General features: G+C 35.4%; 1 protein-coding gene across 2 annotated transcripts in view; it reads right to left on the reverse strand.

Moving 5' to 3' along the window:
* Window positions 1–27,016, reverse strand: part of AFF3 (ALF transcription elongation factor 3) — a 679,787-nt gene that overhangs the window by 209,191 nt on the left and 443,580 nt on the right. For both annotated transcript variants that reach the window (XM_074213791.1, XM_074213792.1), the window contains exons 6-7: window positions 24,094–24,130; window positions 15,807–15,858 (exon numbers count right to left, since the gene is read on the reverse strand). In XM_074213791.1, the coding sequence (XP_074069892.1) occupies window positions 15,807–15,858; window positions 24,094–24,130 (89 nt within the window). The remainder of the gene's footprint in view (window positions 1–15,806; window positions 15,859–24,093; window positions 24,131–27,016) is intronic.

Genomic DNA, 27,016 nt, shown 5'->3' on the forward strand with positions numbered 1-27,016 from the left:
TTTTTGTTCTTTGAATCCTTTACAACACGAATAATAACAAAAGGTGATGTGATTTCTCAGAGTAACTTATAAACCATGCATAATGATTTGCAATCGTTAATTGCTTAGATGCTATTAAAGAATTTTTCCTTCTAATCCACTGTCCAGAGCTCTTTAGCACTAAAGGGGAACCCCTGCATATTAGCCACAGCTACTTTCCCTATAATTTGATCCCTCCAATTTAGAACTCAGGAAAATGAAGTTTAGCCAAGTTTGGTGAATTTTTCAATTTCATAGAAGTGTGAGAGTCAGGATTTGAACTTATGTTTTCTGACTACTTTCTTAATATCTGTGTCACATTACTAATTCATATTAAACTTTTAATGAGCCTCTAATCTTGTTTTTCACAAATGAACTAAGTCAGTTTTTTCCTAACCTATATTTGTACAGCTGATTTTTTGAACTTAATTGAAGGATTTTCTGAAACCTGGGATTCCTGCCTTTCAAAATTACTACTTTGGTAATGCTGAAGCTTGGACAAGTCTCTTCACCTGCTTCAGACTCAGTTTTCTTATCTATAAAATGAAGAGGGGCAGCTAGGTGGCACAAGTGCGTAGCATACCTGAGCTGGAGTCAGGAAGATTCCTCTTTTTTGAGTTCAAATCTGGCCTCAGACACTTGCTATACAGGTGATTCTGGGTAAGTCATTTAATGTATATTCACTTCAGTTTCCTCATCTGTAAAATGAACTGGAGAAGAAAATGTCAAACTACTCTAGTTTCTCTGCCAAGAAAACCCCCAATGGGGTCCTGAAGAGTCAGTCATGACTGGAAAAATGACATCACAGAATCAAGGGTACAGGAAGGACTAGATGTTCACCAACATGCCTTTCAGAGCTAGACATCACAATCATAAGATCTTTTTTGATCTGCAGTGTAGTAGAGATTTCTTCAAACGTTGTGTCATCTGCAAAACTGATGAGTACACTTTCTAGAAACTCATCTAAATCCATCATTAAAGAGTTGAACAGATCAAAGTGGAGAAGAAAACCTTGTAATATACTACTAAACATCTCCCCGTTCAGTTTCCCATTGATTCATGAGAGCAGAAATGTCAAACTTGCCTCAAAACTACATAGTGCAGATTCAGATTAAAAATATAATTGGGAAATGATTAACAAAATAATAAGAACACAATATGATATAGATAATGTTAATTTGTGGTTCTTTAAATCAGTATGTAGCAATAGGGATTCATTGGTATTTGAATTTGACACTACTATACATGTTTTCATTTTGGACCTGAAGATGAGCTACTAGGGATAATAACTGTTTCAAAAGACACCCATACCACACTTCTTTGATGAAATAGAAGATTCATGGATGTGTACATATTTTCAGACCATTCAATGTATTGAAAAGTATATTGATTTTGCTGGAGTTTTCCCTCTTCTTTTAATATAGTATTTGTGGCATGGGATCTCCTTGCCTCCTCTCTCTCTTCTACCTCTTTCCATGTAGGGAATCATACCTTAACCTGTAGGTGCTTTGTACAAAGAAATATAAATTAAATTTTGATCACGGAAACCTCAAAAGACATCTTGAGGTTTACAGGTTAGATTTCTTTTTTTATGGACTATGCCTTAAACTCAAATCACTCTAGCTATCATTGATTAGGCAACAACAGGTCCCAGCCCAAGCCTCATTTGATCATTGTTTGGATTCTAATGGCTCAGAGTGCCTGTAAATAGAAATTGTTTGTGTTTTGGCCAGAAATCCTGTTGATCTCCCTCCCCTGGACTGATCCCTCCCAAGTAAGTAAAAAAAGGTCATTATTTGCCTCATTTTTACTTAACCTTAATAACTGAATGGATTTTGTCTTAGACAAACTGAGACCTGGGAAAGACCTTAACCTTAAAAAAGGCTAAGGCTTTTCATGACATCAGGCTCATCTCCAGTAGTATATCTGACCACTGGACCCTATGGAGGCCATTGGTTCTGGAGGAGAGAGTGAGGCTGGTGATTTTGCACAGCTCTCCCTCATTTAAATCCAATTCATAGTATTGTCCTCTGTGAGAAAGAAAGACAAACAACAACTTTAATAATATCACATTATAGAATCATAAGGTCATGAATTTTAAAGGCTTCTTGAATCCAAATAATCCAACCCCCTCATTTTATAAAAGAGGATAGGCCCTGAAAGGTTAAGGGTCTTGTTCAAGATCATATATGAATTAAGTAGAAAATCCAGGATTTGAAATCAAATCTTTTGCTTCCATTGCCATAGCTTCTTCCATTATGCTATATTAAAGTAAGAGTTCATTGAGTATAGTTTCTGAACATGCTATAAATTCACCTAACTGAACTGTTAACCAGACCTTGGTCCTTGACATCTTTGATTCTTGAGGTTGTCATGAGATAAGAAACTGCATTATTGTAATCCAGCTGAACCATGGTAAGCTTTCTTCCCTACCCACTAGCTCCTAAGTTTCTTAGAATATGGCTTTAGTCCTTATCACTCTACTGGAAGAGATCTTTCCGAAGTCATTAATAACCTTTTTTTAAGTTTATGCAAGGCAATGGGGTTGTCCAAGGCCACACAGCTAGGAAATTATTAAGTGTCTGAGGCCGAATTTGAACTCCAGTCCTCCTGACTCCAGGGCCGGTGCTGTATCCACTGCGCCACCTAGCTGCCCCCATTAATAACTTTCTTATCAATAAGCTCAGTGGCCTTTTTTCCTGTTTTCAGTATTGTTGACCTCTCTGTAGCATTGAAAGATGCTCTTATTACCTGAAGTTATTAAAGTGGATGAGATCACTATGGGGGAAAGAATAACTAGAGCAGAAAAAAGGGTAAAATGAAAATCTCAAAGGACATCCATATTGAAGAGTGATGAAGAGGATGTGGATGAGTCAAGAAAGGAAATAAGGAGAGCAATTAAAAATGGGGAACAACTGTGAAACTAGAGGATCATTGGAGCCAAGGGAGTAGAGAATATGAAAGAAGAGTTAGAAACCACTTTCAATGCTACAGAGAGGTCAACAAAATTGAAAACAGGAAAAAAGAGCACTAGGTTAACTGATAAGAAGTTATTAATGACTTTGGAAAGATCACTTCCAGTAGAGTGATAAGGACCAAAATCATATTATAAGAAACTAAGGAGCTAGGGGGCAGGGAAGAAAGCAAGTGTATATTAGTCAACAATATACTACTAATAAGAGTTAACTATTAGCCTGCAAAAAATAGTAGAATTCGGGGCAGCTAGGTGGCGCAGTGGATAAAGCACCGGCCCTGGAGTCAGGAGTACCTGGGTTCAAATCTGATCTCAGACACTTAAATTACCCAGCTGTGTGGCCTTGGGCAAGCCACTTAACCCCATTTGCCTTGCAAAAACCTAAAAAAAAAATAGTAGAATTCAAATGCCCTTAAAATATATTAAAATACATTAAAATATCTTGAGAAATAAAATTCAATATACTGATTTGCTACTAAAATTTTAAAAGGTAAAATAAAAATAGCCATATGTGAAATTTATTGTGCTTTATTTGATGAGGCACAATGGTATAATGCAAAATGCATTAGATTTGCAATCAAAGGATCTAGATTAAATGCCAACTCTTTCTGACTGTGTGCCATTGGTCAAGTCATTCAACTTCTCTGGAGATTGTTTCCTTATCTATAAAAAGAAAAAAAATCTCACAATTCCTTTCATGCTCTAAAATAAGGCTCTTATGATCACCCACTGATTTCTAACCACCTAAGTGAACTGAGATCTTAGAATTCATCAATCATTTTGTAAATTAACAACTTGAGAGAAAGTTTCTATCTGGTATTTAAAACAGCAGCAAAAGTTGAAAAAAAGATAATAGGCAGGAAAAAAAAATAACTCTGAAGCACTTGAGAAAAGACACCTCAGTTCTCAGAGTATACATTTGAAATGAGGTATTAGGTTTGTATTTTTTTCTTAGTTCCTAAATGTTTTGGTTTTTAAATTTTCAAATAAAAATAAATAAAAATAAAATTTGCAAATAAAGAAATTTGCAAATAAAAATAAAAATCTTTTATTTTAAAAGATTTTTTCATAAATGTCTTAGTTCTGATAGTAATCTTGAGGTTTGATTGGAGCTAATAATATATATATGTGTATATATATATTTCCATAAATAGGAATTTTTCTTTTCTATTGGTCCAATTTAGGAACCAATTTCTGTGTATGAGAGTACTCAAAGGATTTGTGATGTTTTAAGGATTAGGCCTGATAATGATGAGGAAATCCCTGTCTTGATACAGATCCACAGATTATAATCCATCTATGACTTAATAGACAAATTCCAGAATTTTCTGGGACACAAAAATGTTAAATAATTTGCCTCAGGTTCCATAGTGAGTATCAGTGGCAGGATTTGGAACCAGGTTTTCCTCATTTTTAACCTAGTGCTATGCTTCATGGTTCTGTGGTTCTAGAGCTGTCTTCTATAAATGCAATAATGCTTTCCTGTTAGTCAACTAATTTTTTTGTATCATGATCTGAAGAACTGAAGTATAATTGAAGGAACACTTTGGAGTTAGGCAATCTGTGAGTCCTATCTCTGGAACTTTTTAACCGTGTGACTACAGATAATGTATTTAATCTCTTTCATTTTGTCATTAGTAAAAAGGGATGATAATTTTAGCACCTGATTCAAGGTTAAGAAAAAAGGTGATCCTTAAATGTGATATTATTGGTCATTCTGTTTATTCTGTGATAGACCTAAATGAACAACTCTCTTTGTCTTTCTATCACACTGCTAACATTTGATCCCCGCTCTCCAATCATACAGCATTTGTCCCTGAACTATCTAAACTCTTCTCATCTCTCAATTGGACTATTGCAAAGGAACCTAAATTGGTCTCCTTACCTTTATTATCTCTTGTTTTCATGTAATTTTTCACACAGCTGAAAAAATCAATATTCTTTTGTTTAAAAAATCAATAATCTTAAAAAACTCAGATCTGACCATCTCACTTTCCTATTCAAGTCAGAACTTTTTTAGTATAGTTGTTGAACAATTACAACTGATTCTCAAAAATCTTTAATGATTCCTTATTTCCTCTGGGATAAAATACAAATTCTTCAGCCTACAATTTAAAGCCCTCTACATTCTGGCTCTATCCACCTCTCCAGCCTAATTTCATGTTTATTATCCTTTATTTAAGTACATTCTAATCAACAAACTGATCCTCATACATGATATTTCATATCCTGTCTACAGATCTTTGCATAAGTCATTTCCTATGTTGAGAATGTACTCTTTTTTCATTTCTATCTCAAATAACTCTCACTTTTCTTTAAATCACAGTTGAAGTGACAACTTCTTCCTGAGGCTTTTCCAGATTCCCCCTCTCCCAGTTTTGACCATGGTATAAACTAAGATGAACAAATGGTAAACATTTCTAAATAATTTAATATTTTGCTTCTGCCTAATTATGTACTGTAAATACAAATATATGGATGTATACATATACATTATATATACACACATATCTTACAGGTACCAGCAATGCTATATCTAAGTTTAGATACACTTCTGTTTTGTAATCCCAGGATCAACTTGAAATTTTTAAAGCTAGCCTCATGCTAACCCAGTTCTTAGAACATTTGAATTAAAGCACTTCTGAGTTAAAAGGGATGGGTGTGTGCATGTATTAAATTTATCCATCATCTACCTTTCTCTGTATATCCATACAGTATAAATGCAAGACTAGGAAGGCATTCTCTTTTAGTTGAACTTTGGAAACAGTGGTTAAAATATTCTACAAGCTTTTGTGGGGATTGCATGAGCTGATTTACTGAAATAAACTCTGACACCATCAGAAGGTTCACTTTCCAAGTCAGGGTCGAGGTAAACAGGTGGAACAGGGCAGTGAAGCCAACATTTCACTTTTGCCAGTTACTTGGTTTGTGGATAAATACCAGACTTCAGTCTCTGCTAGTTTCAAGACCTCCATCACTCTAAAGAAACACTAGTCTCATTCATTATCCAAAAATCATGCTTTTCTTTTTCTTTCTTTTTCATATTTTTCCCCTTACAGTCTCTCTAAGAACCAGTTGTTTCAAAAACATCATGGAGATATATCAAAAGCAGTTAGAGATAAGCTAGGCAGGCATACATTTGGATAGAGGAAGAATTTTTCCTTAATTGTTTCTTCTAACCTATTTTATACTCATGGATTGTGGTACAAGCAGTTTTGGGAGACACCTTGTTCCCTAACTATGGAAAGCATCAGCTGTGTAAAGTGGGAGAGGAAAGGGAGTCAGTGACTCAGAGGAAGGAATTTGGCTTGACAAGCACCCACAATCCATCCTCTGAGGGCTTGAAACTTAACTATATTTAGTAGAACAGAAAGCCTAAGTCCAGTTGATGCCAAGGTTTAGTATTTGTGAATGAAAATGTGAAAAATGTGTGCTTAACCTATTCCATCCTGTTGTGGTTTTTATATAGTTTCATTAAAACAGTTGGAAGAGAAAGTTATAAAAGAATATGGAGAAAGTGTGACAAGTCCTTTAGTCAAAAACCTATTATATCTTTGGCAAGAAATGATGAGAACAACAACAAATGTCTTTTTTGTTTGGCTGTTTGTTTTTGGTTGTTGCTATGTTGGAGCATCAAAGAAGGGATGAGGCCACTGCTTGGACTCGACGAAATGATAAAAACGGATGTCAGTGAAGGCACTAAAGTACTCAATTCTTATTTTTCTTCTGGCTTCACTTAAAGAAGAAGAAGAATGATTTTTGGTTTGGGGAGGGAAAGAACAAAATTGTAGCAAGATAAGAGAGGAAATAGTTAGGCAACATCTGACCACCATCAATGAATTCAAGTCACTAGGCTTACTCTAATTACTCTAAGAATATGGAAAGAACTGGGAGCTGTGATGACTGAGTTGCTATCAGAGATCTTGTTAGTCAGTCAATTAGTCAACAGAATTTACTTAAAGTATCTACCATGTTCCAGGAACTCTGATAAATGTTGGGGATACAGAGAAAGGCAAAAGAAATTTGTTCTCAATGAATTCAGTCTTATGGGGAAGACAAACAAGTATGGGGAAAACAAACAAGTATGTTTGCAAACAAACAAGTATGTGAAAAAAGGCAGAGGATTCAGCAAAACATTTGACAAAGCATCTCTTGCTAAATTTGTACATAGAGTAGAAGAGGAAATGATAATATAATTATATAGATATAGAATTGTTTTAATGACCATACCCAAAATGTTGCCATTATGAGGCAATGTTTACTTGGAGAAGAATGCCCTTATAGTACTAACAGTGATCTTATGTTTTTGTATATCTTTATCAGTAATTTAGATGATGTTAGAGATGACATGAAGCTTGAAGGACTAGATAAAACACTCGATGACAGGATCTATAAAAATATTGAAAAGCTGGAACAATGAGCTGAAATAAATGAGATAAGAGATTTAATAAGAAGAAATGTTAAGTTCAATACATGGGTTCAAAGAATCAATTTTACAGTTGTAAGATGGGTTAAGTGTGACTACATAACAGTTCCTGTGAAAAATATCTGGGAGTTTTAGCAAACTGAATGCTGAGAATTAGATAGCAGCTTGACATAATAATTTTGAAAAGTTCATACTGTTCTAGGTTGTATTAAAGGAGGCATAGATCCTAGAAATAGAGATGTAATTATTATATTATGCTTGGCTATGGTTAGGCCACATGTAAAAAACAACACTTGGTTTTGGGTATCATATTTTAGCTAATAGTGAAAATTTTAAGGTAAGGGTGTTCAACTTTTTAGTTCTTCTGGGCCACACAGCACAACAGAAACTTGTCAAGGGTAGGATATAGAATTTAATATTTATGACTAAAATGTAACCAAAATTCCAATGAGTATAATAATTCCAATAATGTAATAGAGTATGGGCTTTGAAGAATAATGTAATAGAGTATGGGCTTTGAAGATTGCATGTGGCCAGAGGGTTGGGCTCATCTGCTTTAAGGCTTGCACAAAATTTAACAAAGAATAGCTCATTTGATCCTCACAACAATAATGTAATGTAGTTGCAATTATTATACTCATTTTATAGATGAGAAAACTGAAACAGATAGATGTTAAGTGATTTACTCAGTTATCACATTGCCGAGATAGGATGAGTATGTTACTACTCAGCAGCCCAAATTTTAGGCTGCTGATCCTTATAAGGGCCAGCTGAAATAACTGAAGTTGTATAGTGTGGAGGAAAAAAGGCTAAGGTGGTACATGATAATTGTCTGAGTATTTGCAGGATTATCATATTGAAGAGGAGTTAGACTCGTTCTCCCCAAAGGGCAGAACTACTCTTAGAACTAGAGAAATAGATTTAATGGAAGATTAAATGTTTAATGTAAGAAAAAAAATCTTATAATTTGAGCCATCCAAGAGTAGAATAGGCTGCTTAAGTTAGGGCAATATATTCTCCCTCATAGGAGGTCTTCAAATAAAGACTAATTTTGGGAACTATAGTAGGAAAAAACTTGGATCCAAGACTGGATCAATTGGCCTCTGAGATTCTGTGTTTCTATCAACATTTATTGAGTGCCTAACAAAGGAAAAGAAATTCTTAACTAAAAAGAAGTCTGTATAAGTAAATTATTCTCAAAAGAAGGAAAGCATTGTTAAAAGAAACAGGTTTTCTTGTCAATAAATGTATCCAAGCAAGCACTTGACAGTAATGTTATAGAAGAGATTCCTTCTCTGGTTGGTATTAGATTAGAAGATTAGATTAATTAGATTCATAAAGGGAAGATTAGAACATCCCTTAATTCTTTTTTAGCTGTGAGATAGTATGATTCTAAAGACAAGTAACTTCTAAAGTAGACTTAGGTTTTTGAAGGGATAATTCAATTGAAGCAGGTGCTTCTTCACCCCATCCTTAGTCTACCATGAGTAGGCTCTACAGGGACTTCTCCCTCCAACCATTCCACCAATACCCCCTTTATTTGTTCCCTTTTCATCTGGACACTGATCTTTTTAACCTCCTTCTTATCTCCAGGAAGGTACTCAGAACCTCTACTCTACCATAATTCTTAGGACTATTCTCTATTTTCCAAAGATATTAGGGTAGGCTCCTCAAATTCCCTTCTCTCTTTCCCAATATTCCAGAGGGGTGTACATAACCACTCATACCACTTGTTTGATAGGATATGCTCTGGAGTTCCATACTATACTATCTGTCTTATCATCTGCCTTTCCACTACATTTCCAAGCCCTCAGGACTTGCAATTGTACCCTAGGGATCCTTGAGGCTTGCCATTCACTCTGATGTGGAACCGTGAAGGACAGTAGGTCTTTATCTCAGGCTGAGCCCTTGTATAGACCTTGTATCCCCCAGTTAAAATTAGATTTTTAAAAAATTTTATTTATTTAAAGTAATGGGGCTAAGTCACTTGCCCAAAGTCACACAATTAAGCAATTATTAGTGTCTGAGGCTGGATTTGAACTCAGGTACTCCTGATGCCAGTGTCAGTGCTCTATCCACTGCACCACCAAGTTGCCCCTAAAATAACATTTTTAACACACTCTTTTTTTTCAAGGCAATGGGGTTAAGTGGCTTTTCCAAGGCCAAACAGCTAGGTAATTATTAAGTGTCTGAGGTTGGATTTGAACTCAGGTACTCCTGACTCCAGGGCTGGTGCTCTATCCATTGCGCCACCTAGCCACCTCTAACACACTCCTTAAGGATGAGGAAAGACTTGATTTTCTGTTCATATTCCCAGTGCTCAGCATAGTGCTGGGCACACTGTAAGTACCTAACAAATAATTTTCCATTCATTCATTCATTCAAAGAATATGTATTAACACATGGTCTTAACACCAATCTAAGTCTGTTTTTTTTTCTTTTTTCCTGAGAGCCAGTCTAATTTAATAAGAAGGAGATTGTCACTAATAGTCTGGCTACTTGGTGATGAATAATTGGCTATGGCAACACATGAAACACACAAAATAATTTCCAACCTTTATGACCTTAACCTCTGCAGTGACACTAATAGAGCTTGGTAGAAAAAGGGTCGAAAAGGTTCAAGAAGTAACACAATATTTAAACTCCCTGTAACAAGAACAAAAATGCAGTTGCTCTAAGTGTGAGATATTTATTCAATGACCAACAAGTTTACATATCACTGGAGGAATTCAACCAAATCAATAGTAACATTTTCAGTATAAATGGAATCAATTCAATAAGCATCTGAAATAAATTATTGAACTGAAACAAAAAGATAAAGGTATTATAACCAAAACCAAAAATGGCTCAGAGTTTCTCCCTGGAGAACTAATAAAGGAGTTGACAGCCTTGGTTTTCCTGTGTATTCAAAAGCTTTAGGAAACAACACTTGGTCATCTCATTTTGCAATGCACATGTTAAATATTTGCAAAAAGACTTCCATGAAACATCCTATGGGACAACATCTGTTGCAGAGAATGAGAAGGTAAATACAAAGAACTACAATATGATCCTCTGAATTAAATCAATATATCCTTTAATACTCAGGGGCCTCAATGAGAAAGAAGGCAAAAAGTACATTGGAAACATGTCTTTTGAATAAAAAATGAGATGATCCAAAGGCTTATAAACTATACAGAAGTCCTATGCTTACTTATTATATAAGTTTTCTTCAGACAGAGAGTCAGGGAATATTGAACATGGAAGCATCAAATCATCTCTTGAAAATTAAATCAAACATTTTCTAATAATCTTTGAATAACTATTTATTAAGTTTTATAGACTATGTTGAGGATATTAAGAAAAAGCAAAACCAGTTGCCCTTAAAAAAGTTTTCATTCTAATGGAAGAGACATCATGTTGATAAACTGGTATATACCTGCCCCCATACACTCACACAATGTAAAGAGGAAGGTACTAGCAAAAGTATCTTGTGTGAAAAATAATAAGGACAGGTTTACTACACCAATGAATGTGCAATTAGAAGGGTAATGTGTTACCAAACTAGAAAGATGGGCTATTAAGAGCTCAAATGCCAATCAGAAGAATTTATATTTGATCTCAGAAATAACAGGGAACTGTTTGAATAATTAAGCAATGATATAATGTTATCAGACCGTATGTTAATTATGTTAAGAAAATAATTTTGGCATGTAGTTGAAGGATGGATTGGAGTTGGAAGAAATTTGACTCAAGAAATTCAGTGAGAAAGCTCCAATAAACTGACTTTCAGACAGACAAGTGATAAAGACCCGAAGTGGAATAGCTTCAAGGTTGAAGAGAAAGAATACATGGAAGAGATATTATGGGGAAAGAGATGACACAATTTGGAAACTGTCTAGATGTGACTTAAGTAAGAATCAGAAGTCAAGGATAACAATTAGGTTATAACAATTAGGTTATAAACCTGAGTAACTAGAAGGATGGTCATGTCCTCAATAGTATTAGGAAAGTTTGAAAGAATGATGAGTTTTGACATGAGTTCTATTTTAAACATGTTATGTTTGAAATGCCACTGGTAATGTAGATCTAGATTAGAGTTTGGGAGACAAGCTAGAGACATAATGAGAGAGAGAGACAGAGACACACATACATGGTGGGAGGGGGGGGAGAGGGAGAGAGAAAGAGAGAGGGGGAAGGGGAGAGATGGGGGAAAGAGGGGGGAGGGGGAGAGAGGGGGAGGGAGAGAGAGGGGGGAGAGGGAGGAAGAGAGAGAGAGAGAGAGAGAGAGAGAGAGAACAAATGCTAGCTAGATATTACCAGTATAGAGATGAGAAAGGGACCGACGTGATTTGAATGCTAGTATGAGGTCAGGAAAACCTGAGTTCACAACCCATCTCAAACATCATAGTTGTGTAAACTTAGGCAAGTCACTTAATCTCCCTGTACCTCAGTTTCCTTATCTGTGAAATGAAGGAATTGAACCTGATGGCCCCTTAGGTCACTTCTGGTTCTAAATTTATGATCCAGTGATCCATGTGAGTAAATGAAATCACTGAGTGAAAGCATAGAGAAAAGAGACTAATACTTAAGATGTCTTAGTGGGAAAGATATTGATGAAAATGTAGAAGAATGAATAGTCAGAAAGGTAGGAAGAGAACCAAGAGAGAGCAGTCATGAAAACCCAGAAAGAAGAACATTATCTAGGAGAAAAAGGTCAACAATATTAATTGCTGAAGGGAGGTCAATAAGAATGACTAAGAAAAGTCCATCAGATTTGGCAATTCAGTGAAACTGGAAATTTTGGAAAGAACAATTTTAATTCAATGATGAAATTGAAAGGCAAATTACAAACTGTTTAAAAGTCAGTGAGAGAACAGATAGTGAATACAGATGAATTTTTTCTGAGTTTTGCTAGAAGGGTAAGAGAAATCTAACGAGATATCTAGCTGGCATAGTAGAATCAGATAATTTTTTTTCTTTTTAAGGATGAAGGTGATTTGGGCATGTTTGCATACAGAACAGGATGAACCAGAAGATGAGGAGAAAATGAAGATCCACTATTGAGTATTACAGAAGAGACAATTTGCTGGAGAAGATGGGAGAGGATAGAATCATGCATGGGTTCATGTAGAGAGGATTACTTTGGCAAGCAAAAGGGCCACCTGTTCACCAAAGATTAGTTATGTCAGAGGAAGTAAAGGGTAAAAGCAAGAAGTCTATGTGAATTCATAGCTGAGAAGGTTGGGAAATATCTGTCATGGAAAACTTGAGGACAGAAAATAAACTACTTCATTAAACATGTTTTAAAAAAAGCTTTAATTTGTACTTTGAGTCAATCACCCCCCCCCCCTTGAGGTAGCATGTTTTATCATGAGTCCTCTGAAATCATAGTTGCTCATTGTGATGATCAAGTTAATTGTTTGTCTTTACTGTTTCCTCTACATTTTTTTTAGGTTTTTGCAAAGCAAATGGAGTTAAGTGGCTTGCCCAAGGCCACACAGCTAGGTAATTATTAAGTGTCTGAGACTGGATTTGAACCCAGGTACTACTGACTCCAAGGCTGGTGCTTTATCCACTGCGCCATCTAGCCGCCCCTCCTCTACATTTTAAAAAACTATTTTAGCACTACACTAATATTATCTGTAAACTTAATATAGTAGTCATTTGGGAGTCCTATGAAACACATTATCTTACTGGATAATACTTATGGGAAGTGTAGTGAGAGGCAATGGGTAAATTAGACAATCACCGTGATAAATCCTATTCTTCATAATAGAAGAGCCTGTTATCCCAGAATTCTGCTAGTAAGATGGCAATCTATTGCCTCTACCAGAAACTGATGCTTTTCTCTGGTCAGATGTCCTCTGCTTCAATCAGGTAGTCCCAATTCCTTGGTTATCAAAGGCTGACCGCATAGGGATTTTTGGATTCCGAGTAACCATTTTATATAAATTTGAAGCCCAAGGCAGAAAAGCCACTTTAGTGATCAAGATCTTTTCCTGATAACTTGCATTTATTCTTGTGTTCTTCTATCTTCTTGCCTGTCCACTTCACTTTCTGTTAATTTCCTCATTTGTGGCCTTTAGTATGGACCTTCTACTTTACTCTGCCCTTAGACACATGTATCATACTGGTCCAGTTCATCTCCTAAGATTCTATCCTACTGATTAGCTTTATCTCTATATAACTATTTGACTCTGCCTACCAAAACCCACTGGATTCCTCAGGTCTTGCATTTGCTTTAATGATGTCCAGTTATTGCTCTGCATTCATAATTTGCTGCTTCTCTCACACCAGTATGATATCATCAATAAAAGGGTTTTAAGAAGTCTCAGTCCACAATTCCTTAGCTATCATTCAGCATCTAGGCAATGGAGTAAAGCAACTGACTGAGGGGTAGCTTTGCTCAAATAAATGCCCACAACATTCTTTTTTTTTTTGCAAGGCAAATGGGTTAAGTGGCTTGCCCAAGGCCATACAGCTAGGTAATTATTAAGTGTCTGAGACCAGATTTGAACCCAGGTACTCCTGACTCCAAGGCCGGAGCTTTTATCCACTCCACCACCTAGCCACCCCTCCACAACATTCTTAAAAGTAATTCCTGACAATTTATTTTTTCACATTGTGTGAGGAAAGGATACTGAGTTGAGGAATCAATTTTTTTAAGGCAATGGATATTTTAGAAATTCTTAAGGAAGAATTTCTTTAGTCATACCCAAATCACTAGCTGAATGTGGTTTTCAGGATGGTTTTTATTTATTTTATTTATTTTTTTAGGATGGTTTTTAAATGTAAAATCCTAGTGTTTTTCCTAATACATTTCAGAAAGGCCAGGAATGCTATCACTTTTTGACCCCAAGGTTATAGATTGATAATTTGCATTGATGCATCTTTTAAAAATTATGATTTTTCATAATTGGTATAGGTTAGAAATTGAATTCCAAATAGTTTTCATCCTATCACAAGAATTTATTTAAAGTTCATATATTACTGAGCATTAGTTGAATTTTTTTAAAAAGTTCCATCTTTTTCAATTCTCAAAAATCCCTCCAGATGGCATTAAAAGGCTTCTCCTTTTAGCTTTTGTTGCAATGCCATTTTTAAAAGATGGCCATTATTTGAACCATTTTAGACAAAAATATAGTAGTAACCACTCCCAGACACCACAGAAACAGAAACCTGAGTAATATTATTAGATTTAAAATATGTACATGCATACTAATACAAATAAATGATAATATACTATTAGTATGCAAAGCAGTCTAATAAATAAACTCCGTCTTTCATGAAATCTATTTAAATCTTAAAAGGTCATTTCTTAGTTTATGGTAAAGAATATTTTTCTGGAATTTCAGATATAGATATCTTCTACAAAGAAAAACCTTTAGAATTGCTTCATTTTGATTGGGCTTCTATTGGTGTGTGATGACTTGTGGACATGAAAACACCTGACTTCTTGTCATGTTCACATAAAACAGCTTTTTAAATATAAATATAAATTTAAATATAAAACAATGTAACATATATTATGGGCACTACATTCTCAAACCCACATATCTTCCATATCAGGAGGAAACATTCCTCATTCCTCCAGTGGGATTAAAAAAAATGACTTTTCTGAGACAACTCTGTTACTGATTCATGGAAGCCGAAGGTGAATTCATTTCTTAACCCTGAGATTGATATTTTTTTAAATCCAAGTCCATTAGCTTATTGTAAAAACCACCAGTAAAAGAGAGATCTTCAGAAACTTTGTAGGACTTTAAAAAATTGGTAAAAGATGGAGTGTGGAACACAAGTCTTTTACAAGTGAATCTTTCCCTAGTCTATTTCGTGATGGTTTTTATTAACTCAAAACACCAACAAAATCTTGAGAGATCAAACATAACTATAAATGGGTTTCAAGCAATTCAGAAGGGGGTAGTTACACACTGAAGTCTTCTAAAATTACACCACAGACTTAAATAACAAGGTATCTTTTAGTGAATGTTACAAACTTTCACAATTATGAAGATAATCATGTTTAGGATAGGCTAATTTTAAAGAGTTAACCTTTCAAATACCTTGTCCAACCCCCAAAACACTCTCTCTGAACTCTCCCCTCACACCTTTTCTCCTTCTGCCTTCCCTCTCTCTCTGAAACACACACTCTCTCTCTCAGAAACACACACTCTCTCTCTCCAAAAATCCCATTATATTTGCATGGTTCATAGAGGATCATTTCTCGATCTCAAAGATCACTCATACTAATGGTACTAATGAACTGAATATGCATCCTCACTTAAAAAACATTTTACACAATGACATTATCGTAGGAGAGAACCACAAGCTTCTTTCTGTTGTTTTTCTTTAACTAGTACACTAGTCTATCATAAAGCAAATTAAATAAACATGAAATCAACTTACGAAGTATTTGATGTACCATTGTCTGGACTCTTTGGCTCAGCATCACCTTTCTCTTAAGAAAAGAAGCAAGGGGAAAAAATACAAAGAATACATGAATATAACAGTCTTCAAGATTTGATAGAGATAAAATACATTCTCATGTTCTTATTAACACTATTGCAAAATGTGCAGCAGGAGGCTTTTTAAACATTTTTTATAGTCTGGGAGTCAGATTTGCAAAATAATTTCTTCTATGCTATCCAATTGCCCAAGCAATGATTTATAAGTAGGTGCTAAAGTGCTATTTACAAATAACTATGGGGCTCAATGCAGGATGCAGTACCAAAGTATTCTTATCTCACAGAGAGAATCTTCCACTTCATTTTATTGTAAATTAAAGAACTAAATTCTATTAGTATGAAACCACCAAAGCACCTCTTGTTTTGATCCCATTTATAAGCACAACCTAAACTGGGTCACGTTGAATCAATACCTAGCCCTGAGAAATGAAGGGAACATTGAAGTCTTGCCACATGTCATACCTCCCCCATGTAGCAATTTCCCATCCAGAGCTCTGTCAAAATGTTTTTGGGAGTCCTATGTAAATGGAGAATGAGATGGAAACCAGAAATCCTTCCTGACCATCTGAGAGGCTCATTAAAGATTCTGCGGTCTGTAGTCATTAAAGATTTGGCTTGGTTTGGTTTATGGAAGTAGAAGGTTTTAACCATGGGGCCTATATCATTTCACATTGCATAGTTAAAAGGCAAATTCCTCTTGTGATAGGCATAATATAATTTTTAGCTACTTAACACCAAGTGCTTGCCATATACTCCTGAAAACTGTTACTGCTAAGAGATATTTCACTAGAGAGGTGGGTATTGTTATCATGTATTGTCTTGTCTCTGTCTCCTGGACACATTTATTTAATGTTATCAATTGCTTGAGATAAACCACTTTGTTATAAATGAATAAATTGAGCTTTTGGTTTAGTTATTTCTTTTAGGGTAAAACAAGAATACTTAATGTTACAATATGATAAAAGTTTGTTGTATAGCACTTAATTCCAAGGAATTAAAAACATTTCTCAAATTCTACCCTAATTTTAACCAAACATCAATTGAAGGTTAAAAATATATCAAAACCATTATCAATTAAGCAGAACTTTCCATTAAATGTAGACTTTTTTTGGCAGTACTCAGTCATCATAAGAAAGAGGCAAGTTTAAATGAGCTATTATCAGAATTTAGTAAAACCAAATCAAACCAAACTAAAATTTTCAACCCAAATTTCAGGGTATGTGCTGAGCTCTGCACACATTCAGCTTGATCTGTCACCTTCTATGGTTGTATCTACAGAAATGTTTTGTGAAAATTGATCTTTATAGAGATGACCAAGAGGCTATAAAATGAAGTAATATAACTAATTAGAAAGGGCTGAAGCAAAAAAGGATTTTTGATTCATTTCAGATAAATTAGAATTTTCAATTAAAAAGAATGCCATGAATACTTTGGTCAGCTTAATTTGTTTTTGCATTATTACTCACATTTTATGGATGGGAAAATGATGGAACATAGCTAACTTTGGTTAAATGTTGCTGAAAGCTTTATAATGAAGTGGCAGACAAGTCAACTGTGCACCTTCATTGTTCTGATAGCAAGTTCTTTTGTTATGTTCAAAGGGTTGAATTCGTGCGTGTGTCTGTGTGTGTGTTTGTGTGTGTGTGTGTGTGTGTGTGTGTGTGTGTGAGTGAGTGAGTGAGAGAGAGAGAGAGAGAGAGAGAGAGAGAGAGTAATCGACTTAATTCCTAAACCCTTCAGAGAAAGACACCTACACTATAGAGGAGTGGGGAATGGTAGTCAAGGTAGGCCATGTTATTAACTTAATTTTAGTTTTCATTGGCAGCCTCAAAAACCATAGAAAAATATGTGGCAGAGGAGTATAATTGTGTCAAATGTCTTGAAAATCTGTCTTTTAAGGTTTAAGATTTACTGCTACTTCATATTCTATTGTTTGGAGGGGGGAGTGGAAAATTCTGTTCTAAAACATTCCAAATATATTGTCATTTAACCTCTATCAGTTCCCTTCCAAGAATGGAAGCAACCTCAGGAGGGATTCATTAGGTAAGCAATTTCCTTTGAATGTATGTGGTGCTGGCAGTGCCCTAAGCAATGCGGTGATAAAAAGCATAACCATACAAAGGGACCAGGCCAGATATATACTGCTGGTTTTCCTTCCTAGGAGAAAGTATTCTCAGCAAAGCAAAAGAAGCTTCCACCTATTCCCCCTTTCCTGACTGCTGCAGCCATACTGTTTCCTACCCACAAAAATCCCTCTAGTATTTTTCATTCTCTGTCACTCTTCCTCCATTGTATTATAAAGACCAATTTAAAGATTAACAGTAGAAATGTTAATTTTCCTCATCACTTAAACATGCTGGTAGTTTATAGATAGGGCACAGATGTAAATTCAGTAAATACACATCCTTTCTAGGACCTTGATTTAGGTGTGTTGTCCTTTTCATTGGGCTAGCACACTTTTACACTACGTCAGTATTAATGGTCTGTGCCTGAATTTTAAATCTTAATTGTGATTATAAGATTCAACAAATACATTAAGGGATACAATATTCAAATAAATTTCCTGTACTAATGCAACCTGTTATGAAGTTAAAATTCAGAGCTACTTGGTTGTAGAATAGGGTCCCATAAAACTTTGCTCTTCCCTTTCTCTGATAGCAACCCCCCCCTTTTTATTACAAGCATAATTTTTAAATCTATCTCGAAAACCATTTTCCTGTACTTGATAGGTCTCCAAAATGCTCTTTCCTCTCCTAATTCTCTCACTCTTTTGCCACTTTCCCTCAAAAAAAATTTTAAAAAACGGAAACCCACCAGAAAACTCCATTGAGGGATTATGGATTGTAGGATCAGATTTAGGACTGATGATATCCTTAGAAGTCATTAAATCCAACCCTCTCATTTCATAGTTAGAGACAGCCAAGGTCCAAGGGGGTTGGCTGACTTGCCCCAAATCACAAATTTGGTAAAAGTAGTGAACTCAGACAAGATCCTGTGCAAGGGGTAAGGGGAAATTGGGTTGAGTTATTTTTAAATCTTTATTTATTTGTTTATTTTACTATATAAGCCTGGGTTATGAAAGAAAAAAATATTCAGGCAAAGTCAGTTGTTTGAATTTCCCTGGTGACCCATGTGAATAGTCCTAGAGTTCTCACCCAGCAGAAGCAGAAGCAGAAGCAGTAGCAGCAGTTATGAATTAGTAAATTTGTTTTTGAACTCACACTTTGATTGGAAGTTGTCCTCTGGGTTAGGTTTGTGATGTAGCTATTTAGTTTAGAGAGGACTTACAGGGGTCCAGTTAATTAACTCCAGGTCAGGAAAAACAAACCAATACCAGGCATGCCAGTACTGTTGTCATCACCAGCAGCCACAACCCCTGCACATGCTCCTTGTACAGGTAGCTATAATTGCTTTAAGTAAAGCATAACTGATCTGAAGTATAATTTTCTCTCAAAGCAGAATCTCCCTCCATCCTTCCCCCTTTAATTTCAGGAAGCTGGTTAATTTTTCCTCCACTTTATGGCTTGTCACTAAGTACACCTCACACAGGCAATTAAATGCAACCCATAACAAACAGGCCTAGGAATGGAAGTATCATACATTTGAAAACCTCAATAACAAAAGCCAATACAATGTTTCTGTTGCTCTAATAAATATATTTTACCTCAAGCAATAATGCTGCCAAGAAACCCACAGGTGGAGGGATCCCTGATCTGATTAGTATGGGATCTGGGGTCTGAGTGGCTGGTTGGCTTCAGTCAAATCAGGGACAAGCTGCAACTGATTATCAATTCTCTTAGCAGCGCTCACTGTTGTGGCAACAGAGACAACAGAAAAGCTTTGGCTTAGGGGAGGGATACAACTAAAGCCAGACAAGATATTTATAAAAAAACTTAAGAATTAGGAATCTTCGACAGCTTCAATATTGATAATGAATGTTTTAGGGAAGTGAAGTGCATCCCTTAAGGAAACACAGAATGTAAAATATTCCCTATCTCGAAATTCTAAATGATGTAATTTTTGGAGTTAATTTCATGTGTTTAAAAATATGTGAGCTTTTAAGGATCAAATCCTTATCAATCTTCAAATTGGTGGGATTGGGGTCATGGAAAGTAAGAGGTACTAGAGTTTTCTGAGTTGGGAATTTTCAAACTAGTGAATGAATTCTACCAGTCAACAAACTGAACCACTGCAGAACTGTTCATGGGACTGGATACTAAGATCAAAGGACTGACAACAAACATTGTTCATGGAGTCTATTTTGTGTTACTCTCTGTGCCCATCATTAAAATGTCTGAAATTATAATATTGCCTTTCAGTTTTATACATGTATATTCTAGTATAAGGAGGAATAGGTGAAAACAAATTGGACAAAATTGTGATTGAATGCTTTCCAGATTCATAGATCTATGTTTTTATCTCTAGTACTGATGATACCTATAGTAGATACACAATAAATATTTGTCAATTTTGATGTCTATGCATTATTATTACTGAACCCAGTGTTATAAGATTATAAAATTGTGATAGGATGAGCAAGGTAGATTCTCCATTTAAAGTAAAATATTCAATTACTTGAAATGGAGATGGAAATGATAATAAAGAATAGCATTATGGTTGACCAGGGCCATCACCAGTCTTCTTGGGCTTAATCTTTCCATTGTACTCTGATTACTGAAATAGACTCTCCTCCTGACTTTGTGCAGATTTGCCTCATTCAAATCCAATTCATCTGTAAGTCAAGTCATCACTCTCCTGATTTCATTAGTTTTCTTTGAGAATGAAGGACTGACAACAACAGTTGTTAAATTGAAGTATAGTTTTAGTGCCTTCCTCTGTGACCCTGACCCATTAATGTTAATCTAGTTCAAATAATTTACTGAATTTTATTTTTCTGGCACTGATGGAGGACCTGGCATTCAGGATCATAATACACTGGAGATGTTGAATAGGTTCCAAGAAAGACTTATTGTTTACTGATTTCTACTCGTTTTATTAACAGTATTAGAAACAAAGTTTTAGTATGCTATATAATGATTTCTTTATAGATTAACTATTTTAATATTTAAATTCACTGATGCCTTACCAAATAACAGACCTACTTTTTTCTTAAACTTTCACTTTGACTTATTAAATCAAATTTAGTCATATGCTCAATAATTCCCCACACTGATGATTGTCAGTTCTCCTTCTCTAACATTTCTTACATCTATGCTGTTCTCTCCACTCACATAGGTCAGACCTTCATCATCTCTCAACAAGTCTATTGCGATAGCCTCTTAATTGATGCCTCTGTTCTCCTCCAGCTCCAATTCATCAGCCACACAGGTGCAAAACTGATACTCTCGATGACCAGGGCTGAACATGTTCCTCTCCTGCCCAAGAAGCTTTAGTGGTATTCAATTGCCTGAAGGATCAAATATAAACTCTCCAGTTTAGCATTTAAAGCCATTCTAAGTCTAGTTACAACCCATTTTTCCAGTCTTATCCCACATTACTCCCCCTCACACATTTTGTTCCCATCAAACTTGCCTACTTGCTGTTTCTCATATGTGACATTATTATCTGTTGCCTCTTCATCTTAGCACAAACTGTTATCCCCATGCCTGAACTCATCTCATCCCTCCCCTTTGCCTCCTGGAAATCTTTAGCTCCATTTAAGGCTCAACTTAAAGGCTCTCTCCCCTAACAAGAGCTCTTTCCTGAATCCTCAGTCGTTACAACTGAGCTCAAAATCATTTTAGATATATTTTGTACATTTTTCTGGACTCATCTGTGAACATGTTCATTTAAAATAATTTTGCTTTGTTAAAACTGAGAATCTTAAAAATCTCATATAGGTACCCTGTCATATGGTTACAGTGTGATAGAAAGAAAAATCAGACTTTTAGAAAATGGTGTGATTAATTTGTTAGAGCTATTTGTTTATACTTAAAAAATTGTGAAATAGTTTAAGCACTTTTTTCTCTTAGATCTATTTGCTTGGCTTGACTGAGGACATGCCATTGTGAATTCCAGGAATTTTTAGTCTCTGCCTAAAATGTCATAGAAACTTTCATAGCATATAAAGAATGTGGTCTTCCTTTGCATACCTTAACTTTGTAGCACAAGAACATTAGTAGTAGGAAATGTCACCAGAAAAAAAATGGCATGCCTGAAGAATCAAGGTTTGAAAAGCATCATTTCTGGATAATGATTTATTCATATCATAGTATATTTGAAAAACACAGTGTAGTACTGGATAGTCAGCCAGAAAGACCTTGGCTCAATTCCTGCCCCTGATATCCTGGCTGTGTGACTCTGGGAAAGCCACATAGATGCAGAAATGTCAAATTCAGATACAAACTGCCAGTGTTTGGGAAAGTAACCAGATTAAATTGTTATTAGAAAATATCAGACAAAATAAAAAAATTAATAAAACAAAATATTAATTTGTGATTTTTAAAAGCAGCTAGATGGCTTAGTGGAGAGAGTGCTGGGTCAGGAAGTCAAGAAGATCTGAGTTCAAACCCAAACTCAGAAACTCACTGTCCCTGTGATCCTGGGCAAGTCACTTAACAAAGGAAATGGCAAACCACTCCAGTATCTTTGCCAAGGAAACCTCCAAAAAGAGGTCAGGAAGAGTAGGTCAAGACTGAACAACAACAACGATAACAATTCAACATGGCATTATTTCTATTCTACTTTGACACTATAGCTCTAGCCAACTCTTTTAAAACTGAGAAATGCTGACTTGAATTTGTAGAGGGAGGTTTCCTCATGATAGAGTTTGTTGTACAATGGAGATCACAGGTCCAGTCTCTAACCAAGAGTATCTTTTTTAAGAAAATGTGCTCCCTTCCACCCTCTTCTCCTTGACAACCTCAAGAGTAAGGCAATTAGAGGTTTGGTGGGCTTATTATTCTATTAAATCTCTCTTATAGCATGAAATGTTTAGAATCAAATGGAGGGACACCACGAACAAAACAACAGTAACTCCTAAGTAATTTCTGGTCATCAGTGTTCTGTTTTAAGTGTGGAAGGAGCTTATAAAAATAAATGTTTTTTCCTTCTAGTTTCCTCTACTCATTACTGAATCTATCATCTTTCCTCAGAATTCTAGTGCCTTTAGCCTTTTACTTCTTCCTCGGTACCCTGGCTCACAGTAAATCCCAGCTGATGGCAGGATAATTAAGTGACATTGCTGTATGCATTCTCACAGCATTATCTTCCCATAGTGACCTTTCTCTAGCAAAATTTTGCACTGTGCATTAACAGCCTGCAGCATCCTAACACTCTCCCCCCTGGATGTCTTCCCCCCACACCCAGTGGGTGAGCACTCAATTTCAAAGCCACATCTTCTGGCTCAGAGTGTTTTTCATCTTCAAACGCAGCTTTGTAATTGGCAAGTGGTGCTCTCAGCTGGCTGACTGGTCACGGAACTAACAAAATACAGCCTTTGTTGGTGCGCTTTAATGACACGAACTGGGTAGGTCATGCATTTTTAATACACAGGACAACATTAATACCAATCAGGGGTGCCAGAAAAGAGAATTAAAACAGAACTTCACAGAATGATTCCATTCTTTCTTTGACGACAAAGCCTAAATGTTTTACTAGTCACTAACTGCAATATGGCTCCTCCTCCACCCAATTGATGTCAGTCTATTTTTGGAAGACTGTATGGTACATGCCCAGCAAGGTGCTGCTTTTCTTTAAAGTAGCCTCTTGGGAGTTCTATAGCAATTTAGCTTGGGACCCCTTGATTGGCTTTCTTTTCCCACCTACTTTCTTTTAATTTAGGAAACTAATTATTTACCCTTTAAAATTTGTTGTCTTCCCACATATTCTAGGGATCAACTTTAATGAAGCAAGCTGTTCTTTCCAACTTCAGAGAAATAGTTTTATGAAAAATAGCATTTTCCATACCGTAGCCTTCCTTCCACTAGACGAAGATAAAGCAGAGTTTCAAGGTCTTTTCTAAATCTGATTCTCTACTTGAGTAGAGAACACTACCTGCTAAGTCTTGGGTTTAAGAACCAAAGCTCAGCTGCAAATATGACTTATTCCAAGTTTTTCTCCTTCTCTGAATTTTGTTTTCTCATCTATTTTATATACGTTTTCCTGTGTTTTGTGTATAATCAAGAACTCTCCTGTCAACAACATGTTATAACTTCCCTCCATGATTACCAAATCTCATCATTTCTTACATTTCCCCATATTCATCTTTAATGAAAGACTGTCCTTACTTGGATTGTTGTGTCCAGTAGATACATGCTGAGAGTCCTAAAATGATAAAAAAGGGAAAAAATTAATTTTTTGTAATTTCTTAAAAAATCAAAAGCAGTTTGAACAAAAGATACATCACTGGGAAATTATTTACTTCAATCTATGAAAATACTTAGTATGTATGTACTCTAGAAGTACATTTTGTACCACTTTCACTTCTTTTTATGATTGATGTTCACTTTCTGTCTTCCAACTTTCTTAACTTGCACCTTACCTTCCTTCAAAAATGGGGATAAATGGTTGAAGGCATCATATAGAGAGAGGCACATCAGATGCTTCATTTTACAGTTAAGGAAACAAAGAATCATGGAATTAAATGACTTGCCCAAAGTCACACCCAGTAGAGACCTGGGATGGAATTTTAACCTATCTCTTTTAGCTCCAGAGACAGTACACCATTTTACTTCTACCCCATTTTTGAAGATGAGACAGGAATGCTGGTCTTCTGGTGCCTTCATATTTGAGACTGTGAATACCCTCTTCCATAAGATTTCTGATATGTAGAAAAGGAATCTGCTCTTTCCTCAGATCTAAAGACTAAACTTGCATTAAAAATAAATTATACTTCTGATCTTGTTTGACTTGAGAATTCCCCTCACTCCTGCTCATGAAGATGTACATTTAATTTTATACATAAGGGAAAATGAGAATAGGAATAAGTAATATCAGGTATGAAAAAGACATGAAAACAGAACCAGCATTAAAATATGGTAGATTCCCTATTTTGGACTGGTTTTATAAAATAGAATTAATATACACTTTATGAACTATGTTATTTGAAGGTTTTAGTATCCTTACCCTAGATTAGGGGAATGTGATTTGGCCAAATATGTGGGGGAGGTGAGGCCAAGAATCTATATAAATTGACATATAAATTGACATATTTAAATGTTCTATGGTACCAGAATGCAGAAGATAAATCTTTTAGACTGCTTTGTTTTACATAAGTATAGTAAGACACACATGGAATAATAAACAAACACTACATGTAATAATGAGATGTAGAAGGCTGTAGTGGAAAGAGTATTGGTTTTGAGTCAAAGGAACTGGACTTGAAGCTACATTCTGTTACTTACTACTTGTGTCATTTTGGGTTAGTCACTTTAACACTACATTGAGGCTTAAGATTCCCCACCTTCAAAATGAAAGAATAATGACACTTGGATGACTAAGGTATTTTCCAGCTCTAAATACTGTGATACTTGTGTCCATTAGTTAAAGAGAAACCATAGACTGCATCATGATCCTGAAACTAAATGCTAATCAATGCTAATTCTATAAGATAGAACACAAAAATAAAGAAAAAAATCTCCCTCCTCTCTACTCCAATTAATTTCTGAAATCGAAAACCGTGAGGAACGGGAAACACATTTCTGACAAAGAAATTCTGATCATAGACTCTCCAGAAGTAAGTGTCTCAAGAGGATTAATTTCTATCTTTTATATCCTAAATCATTCAGAGTTTTTGTATCTGAATATGAACAGTTTTAAGCCTATGAGTATGAAAAAACAGGTTTTTATAGTATTTAAATACATCCTTAACCTAATAGAGTAAATTCTTTGATGTTTCACTGGGGTGTAGGGGTGATCATGAATACTCAAAGGCTATGCTAGCTGAAAGCAAATTTGGATAAATTCTATGGAGTAGAAAGGCTTTGTGTCTGATCCTATAAGATTGTCTTTGAAGGCCAACTAGCTCAGTTTAGGAAATGTTTATTACCAGTTTGTCTGTAGAGTGATAAATATTTTTATGACCACAGCTCTCAAAGACAACCTATTGCATCAGAAAGAAGTTGTGACAGATAATTGTCCATTGAGAAAGTACTTGCTCACCAATTTGCCAATCTGTGAATCATTAAACATATTCTAATTGTTTTAGAGACTCATTCTTTTTTTTCTGCCCTGGATAAAAGGTGAATCAAATATGGTAGAGATGATGATATGACATAAGTCTTTTAGTTGATCCCTTTATTTCATGAAAATTCATTGTAATTTTTATTAAAACTGTGCAGTAATCATTATAGGGAATTAATACTTGTGGAGAAAGAACAGAAAATGGCATCAGATATATGAGATAAAATCTTGACTCTTCAATGCCTCAGTTTTTTTTATCTCTAATTTGAATTTGGTTATCTCTTAACACCTACTTTTCAGTTCAAAAATCTTAACCTGTCTTCAATCACAGGGACCAACAATCACAAATTCTTAGAAGGTTAAATTGCAAACTAACCCTCAATGACCTGATCCGAGCAAAAACAAAAAGATGAAATAGGTGATGATAGCTGCATACTAAATAGCAAAAGACTTTATATGTATAAAACATCAAATTTCCATTGAAATGTCTGTGAAATAAGGAAAATATTGTCAATCACTCAGCTAGCATTTTTTTAGGCACCAATTACATGCTAAGTACTATTGTTAAGCGTTCATGGTATCAAGCCAACCCTCTCCACCTCCGTCTCCCCCCCATCAAGGAATTCCCATTCTATTATCATAGTTCTTTTTCATGAGGACAAAATGGAGGCTAAGGTGGTTAGGTAAATTGTAACCAAAATCACTCAAGAATTTTGAGGAAATAGAACTAAAAATCCTTGGCCAGCATTCATAATTTTATATATATTTGTAATCAGATTTTCAATTGATGAATAATTTGCAGTACTGATTGAAAATCACAGTATTACCTCTACTTCAGAAAAGATTTAAGGCTTAGGATAAGACACATAAGGACAAAACAATTGAATTCCTAGGACAAGGGGAGGAGTGGATGCTCTCAGGTATCAGAGTTAAGGGGATGATGAAAAATGGATCACAATAAGACAAAAAAAGTAGCTAGGTTAGATAAGTTAGATTATGTACATGTAGATTTCCAACAATGCAACACAT

This window comes from Macrotis lagotis, chromosome 1 (assembly GCF_037893015.1).
Source record: "Macrotis lagotis isolate mMagLag1 chromosome 1, bilby.v1.9.chrom.fasta, whole genome shotgun sequence".
Taxonomy (NCBI): Eukaryota; Metazoa; Chordata; class Mammalia; order Peramelemorphia; family Peramelidae; genus Macrotis; species Macrotis lagotis.